The sequence below is a fragment of the Solanum stenotomum genome, chromosome 11, assembly GCF_019186545.1.
Source record: "Solanum stenotomum isolate F172 chromosome 11, ASM1918654v1, whole genome shotgun sequence".
Lineage (NCBI taxonomy): Eukaryota > Viridiplantae > Streptophyta > Magnoliopsida > Solanales > Solanaceae > Solanum > Solanum stenotomum.
The window spans coordinates 20,930,174-20,936,361 of record NC_064292.1 but is presented as its reverse complement, the minus strand read 5'-3'; the positions used below and the strand labels follow the sequence as shown (position 1 = coordinate 20,936,361).

Below are 6,188 nucleotides of genomic sequence, written 5' to 3'. Positions count from 1 at the left end.
TGTAATTCAATAACATAAACATAATCTAAGTACAATTCTATAAACATAGGGATCAACCCATAACTTTGCCCATAAGGCCATAATTCTCAACTCATCAATATACCAACAATTCAACATGAATAAGTATAGATAATCATAGGAAACATCAATACAATCTAATCTAAGCATAATTTCAACCAATAGAGATCATATTCACAAAGACCCACATCGTAGGCCAATTTTTGAGAATTTGTGGATCATGGGTTCTTCAAGAAATCCTTTCAAAATTATCTTAAAAGCCTTAATTCAACATTATTTCATCAATATAATGATTTAGAAAATCATTTGACAAGGGACCCATGTTTAGATCGAAAAATGGGAATTTTGGTCTTCGAATCAGTTTTGAAAATCTTTGATAGAACACCTTGAATAAGAGGTTATTTAAGAATCAAGAGTTACCATACCTTAATTATTTAAGACCCATGAAGTTGAAGAATAAATCTGTTGAAAACCCATCTTCTAGTTTGATCTTCATCAAGGTCTTCAATGGAGTTTTTGAGAGAATCTATTTTGAGGGGGAAGGGTCAATTTGAAGAATAGGGTCTAATTCTAGGTTTTTGGGTTTTAACCAAATTAAAATACCCTAAAATAGGTAGAATAACCGTTTATAATAATTTCCCAAAGTACCCAAACCACCGCTCACTTATTTGGACCTTTTAAACAAGTCAAACTGGAGTTTTATTTTCACAGACTTCCTCGGGGAACCAGTCCGCGACGTGGAGGTGTTCCCACTAGTTTCTGCAAATTAAATTTGAGACAGTAGAGTCTGGGACATGTCCGCATCGTGAACTAACTTTTCGCTCCTTGGGGGAGCTAGTCCGCGACACGGAGCTATTCCCTCCTAGTGCAATTTGCAAGTTGCCTTGGCAGCTTGCTTGGCCAAGGTTTGGGTCCTCCTCGAGGACCCTTAGGGTGGTCCCGCAGAGTCGTACCCGGACGTTTTGACCCTAAAAACATTTATTAAGACACTAGGGTCACCTCCACTTATTTTAGACTCCAAACAACACATAAAAACATGAACAACATACTAGAACACACCAACACGCAAAAGGCTAGTTTCCGAACGTCTTGGTCGTCCCTTGACGCTTGACTTTCAAAATATTTAAAATTGACTAAAAAGTCTATTCTTTATTATTTTAACAAGTTATTAATGCATAAAACCCATGTGATGCTCTACTTTACCCTACTTCATTTTGAGGGTCGTTACAGATTATAGGCAATACCTGTGAAACAATAAATTCAAAAGATTCTTCTTTTGGGATTGGTTTGGAAGGGATGGTCTTGGTTGACTCAGGGTTAACAGCTTGGGCGAAAGACTCGGGTGCTTTCATAGTATAGCTCTCTTTGGTTTGGATGGTGCTGGAAAATGTTCCTTGTTCAAAGGGATTTGTTGGTCTAAGATTGATGAACTTTGGTTGAGGTGGACAAGGAAGCTTTGGAATCTTTGGTTGTGGGGGACAAGGTAGCCTTGGATAATCGGCTAGAGCTGTGAACTTATTTTGGAAGGTTAGTTCAGGCGTTTGTGGAGCTTCCGCTTTTGCTGGAGTTAGTGGAGGATGGATAAATGGTCTAGCCATTTTTGCTTTTGGGAGGTTGTCTCCTTTGGATGTAGTAATAGGTCTAAACGGCCTCATGCTTTCCCAGTAAGAATTCACGAGTTAGAAAATCTGGTAGAGAATTATCTTCTCCTTTGATAAAATCGATTATGAAATCAAAGCTATCTAGCAGAGCTTGCCATTTATCAAATATTTGTTTTGAAACAAGGTTTTTAACATCTTTTTGCAATATTTCTTTAGCAGATTTACAATCTACTCTTAATAAAAATTATTTATTGATAAGGTCATCTTGAAACTTAGTTATACATATCACTATAGACAAAACTTCCTTTTTAATAGTTGAATAGTTTTTTTGAGCAGAATTCTAGATTCCGGATGTAAAATGAACTAGTTGCTTTGTAGATTCAAGATCTACTTTCTGTTTAAGGATTCCTCCATAACTGCATCAGACGTGTCTGTCTCAACAATCATAAATGCATCAAGATTGGGGATACCTATACATGGAATGTTTTGAACCAGGGCTTTGACTTGAATGACAGCCTGGGTTTGTTCAGAACTCCAAGGAACAGGGTTTTTTCTAAGTCTTTTATACAAAGGCTCACAAACATGTCTGACCTTGTGAATGAAATCAACAACGTAATTTAAACTTCCTAAAACCTCTGAAGTTGGGTTTTATCCAAAATTTCATTTGGGAATTTAGAAGAGAACTCAATGGCCCTGCAAATAGGTTTATAAGTACCCTGATAAAGATAATGACCTAAAAACCTGATGGTAGTTTGAAAGAGTACCATTTTCTTAGCACTAATGACCAAACCATTATTCTTAACAATCTTAAAGAAAGTATTTAGATGTTTAAAATGAGAATCAATGTTCTCAGAGAAAATCAGCACATCATCAGTATAAACTATTGACATATAAGAATAATCATTAAATATGGAATTCATGATGTTTTGAAATTCAGAAGGGGTGTTCTTAATCCCAAAAAACATTACATTACATTCATATCAAACTTGCTATAAAAATTAGCTTTGAAAGTCATTTCAAAAGGTCTCTTTGGTTAGGTATGGGATACCTGATCCATTTTAAAACGGAGTTTAAAAGTTTGTAATTGATTACTAATCTTGGTGCTCCTCTCTCTTTCTCCTCGTTTTTATTAACATAGAAAGCAGAACAACTCCAAGGTGATTTAGAAATCCTAATAATCTTAATTTTTAAAAAAAGTGTCAATCTCTTTCTTACAAAATTCCATCATTTCGTGATTCATCTTAATGGGCCTTGACTTAGTGGTAATAGCCTGTTCATTGAATCCTTCAATGTATGGTAAGTCGACAATATGCTTTTTACGTTCCCAAAAAGCATTAGGAAAATCAAAACATATTTCTTGTTCAAATCTTTTTTGAAGATTAGCTATCTTAGTAACTATCTCCGGGGTTTTTAAAATATGTTCGATTTTCTTAACACAAATTTCATCCTCTAAAAAGGTGATATGTTGTGAAAGGTTATTAATTCGGAAAATAGTGTTTTCTCTAACAAAATTACTTTCATCTTGTGAAAGGGTTTTAACAAAAGGAAAATGAAGATCTTTTCCAAGGATAGTAGTAGTAATACCATCTAGATTCGTAAAATAAGGTTTTATCTAAGTGATAAAAGGTATTCCAAGGATAATATCTTAATTGATATCTTCAGTGATAACAAAATCATTTGTTAAACAAATGCCATTATTGCAAATATGAGCTTTAGAAAGCTTATAATTTATTTTCAAAGGTTCTCCTATAGCGGAGTATAATTTTGAAGTGCTTTTTTGTAAATACTTTGTAGGAACAATACCTTTCACAATACAATTCCTCTCTGCACCATTGTCAAGCAAAGCAATTTTGTTAATAACAAAATATTTATTAACAACTATCTTAACAAGTATATGATGACTCTGAGGTCTTATTGAGGAGATTATCGTTACTCCTGGTGCTGCATAGGTAGAAGTGTCATTACTTGTATTGGTGACAAAAGGTTCAGCTAGGTGATCATTATTGATATTGGGAAGAACAACATCAATATTATCGTTTTCTTGTGAAGAATTTTGATCAGACTCAAGGTCTTGAAAAATAGTTCTTTTAGGAACTTGATTGGTTAGGATATCAGTCTCGACGATACAAAGTCGAGATTTGATATTTCTAATTTCTATTTTGAGACTAGAAACCTCATGGTGAAGATATGAAATGGATGGTTCCGAATGGTTATCTGATCGATTCATGATCTGCTTCATGCTGAATGGTTCAACTATCGGACGAGGTTTAGGTTTAGCCGTATTGAGAAGGAGGTTTTTGAGTTCTAGGAGAAAACGATTCCTAGCCTCATTATCATAAATGTGTTGAATGACATCAAATAGAGCTTCTTTCGAATGATCAGAAAGTACTCAGATATTTGGTGTACTGTCGCAAGCACAGAAGGCTTCAATACAAGTGCAATCTTTTCCTGATTGGCTTTTGTCTGAATCATAATCAAGATCAATGTCTTTATCATCACTGTATTCATGAGATGTACCTGAAGATTCAGAGAAAGTTTCATCAAGAATGGCAAGTAACTTACCCTTGGTATTTTCATCTATACCAAGAAGATTGATTTTCTTTTTTTTAGCTCCTGAGCGGCATTCACTAGCTTTATGGCTAGTCCTTCCATAGGTCCAGCAACCATCTAACTTGGTATCTCTAGGTCTCTTGGACCTAAGTTTCTTTTTCCTTGGTCTAGTAGAATCATCTCTTCTTCGAGATTTCTTCCTATGAGATTTTTCTTTTTTATCTTTCTTGATCTTATTAGGTGGAGTGATAAAACCAAAATCTCTACAGAAACTTCCAAGTTCCTTTCTAGAAAAAGACTGCTCTTTCTTGAGCTGATGTTTGAGTTTAATATATGTGCAAAGTTCAAGTGCTACAACGTTGATGGTGCTTACCAAATCACCATAAGTAAGATTACCATAAGGAATATTACCATTATTGCGATCTTGGATCTTTGTCCTTACTTTATCTGCAAAGAGATGAGGTAAACCGCTGATGAAGCGTTCCTTCCTGAAATCTAAGTTGCAATCTGGACGGATCATAACCTTGCTGAGAAAGGCATGTTTGTAATGAATAAAGTTGTCTAAATTCGGACAACTTAGATTATTCAGAATTTGGAGACTCCTGTCCTGGAATAACTTTGGTTCTCCAATAAAATGTTTAGCGATATGATAAACAAGAGTAGCACAAGCATCTTCCCTTATGACTTGAGAAGTGGATTGTGTGCGTCCTTCAATTTTTACTACTGTTTCCGTTGCTATGGCATTAATAATGAGTTGCTTAATCTCATCAGTGCAGTAATTATCCCACCAATGTTTCAACATTCATGTGAAACCTACAACAATCATATTAGCAGCATCTTTGTCTGCCGAGCCACGCATTTTATACGCGGTAATGGCAACACCCATTTCATGGAGTTTATTGTATACTTGATGCTCTGCTAGGCCATCAATGTTCCATTGAGTGATGCTTCTTCCTTCATGAGAGGAAGTGGATAAGAAGGCATTTTCCTCATACTGCAAGTCTGGGAAAAAAGGTTTGGTATGGTAGTTTTTCATATTATGAAAACGACTACTAGCAAGTTTTTGAAGGAGAGTGGATTTCTCCTGAGGAATGGAGGCAGTTCCTTCTGAAGGGTAGAAACCTTTTTCGATGCTTTATCATCTTTTATGGAGATGTTGAAGTTGTTAAGTTGTGCATTGATTTTTTCAATGATATTTCCTGTTACTTCAAAAGTATCAGAAAGTTTGGGGAATTCTTCTTTGGAAAATTCAGGGATTTTGAATCCTGGATAGGTTTCAATATTATGGCTGGAGGAAGTAAAAGCCGGAGTTGGTCTTCTACTGATGGTAGGTTTAGTATCTTCTATTTGTCTGGATATACCATGAAGAATTTGGTTAGAGTAATTGTTTTGTTCAACTACTCGGTCAATATCTGCAGATGTGAGCAAACCACCTGTCTTATCACTTTTCTCTTTGAAAGGAGAAGCTTTGATTACTGTTCCTGCAATAGGGATGTTAACTACTTCAAGAGGAGGAGTGATAGATTCAACAACTTTATTAGAAGCAGTGTACTATTTATTAATGATAACTTGTCACTCAGCACAATTTTCAATCCTACCAGTCATTTCAAACCATTGAAAAATTCTATTCCACAACCGATTCTTTTCATATCATCCATCCACAAATCTCTAAAGGATTCTCTTTACTTAAGAGTATAGGTAGCAACATACCATTTTCTCTTTACCTGATTGTCTGGATGAATCCATTGTTCATGCAAGATATCTGGATTGGGCTTAAAGGTTTTACTTGTCTTAAGCATTCCAAGCAGCCAAGCTGGTTTATTGTCCTTAAGAGGCTCCATCTCACTTGCAGTGGGACTGCCAGGAAGATCTTGGTAAAACACTTTGGGAATGTTACCTGAAAAGTCTACTCCTGTGAGTTTACCTTTACTATTGTCAGTAACAGAAATAGTTTCATCATCTGTTTCTTCTGCTTCCTCCAGGGTTTTTGAAGAAGAAGGTGGCCTAGGGACGAGTCTC

At 35.6% G+C, this 6,188-nt stretch overlaps 1 protein-coding gene across 1 annotated transcript; it reads right to left on the bottom strand.

Moving 5' to 3' along the window:
• Positions 1–4,008: 4,008 nt before the first annotated feature.
• Positions 4,009–4,971, bottom strand: LOC125845745 (uncharacterized). Its single transcript, XM_049525280.1, has one exon. It carries the CDS (start codon positions 4,969–4,971, stop codon positions 4,009–4,011), a length of 963 nt encoding a protein of 320 aa, XP_049381237.1.
• Between the last annotated feature and the right edge of the window lie 1,217 nt (positions 4,972–6,188).

What these genes read in the sequence shown, in the direction of transcription:
- LOC125845745 (XM_049525280.1), bottom strand. Translation starts at nt 4,971, where the DNA reads ATGTTGAAACATTGGTGGGATAATTACTGCACTGATGAGATTAAGCAA.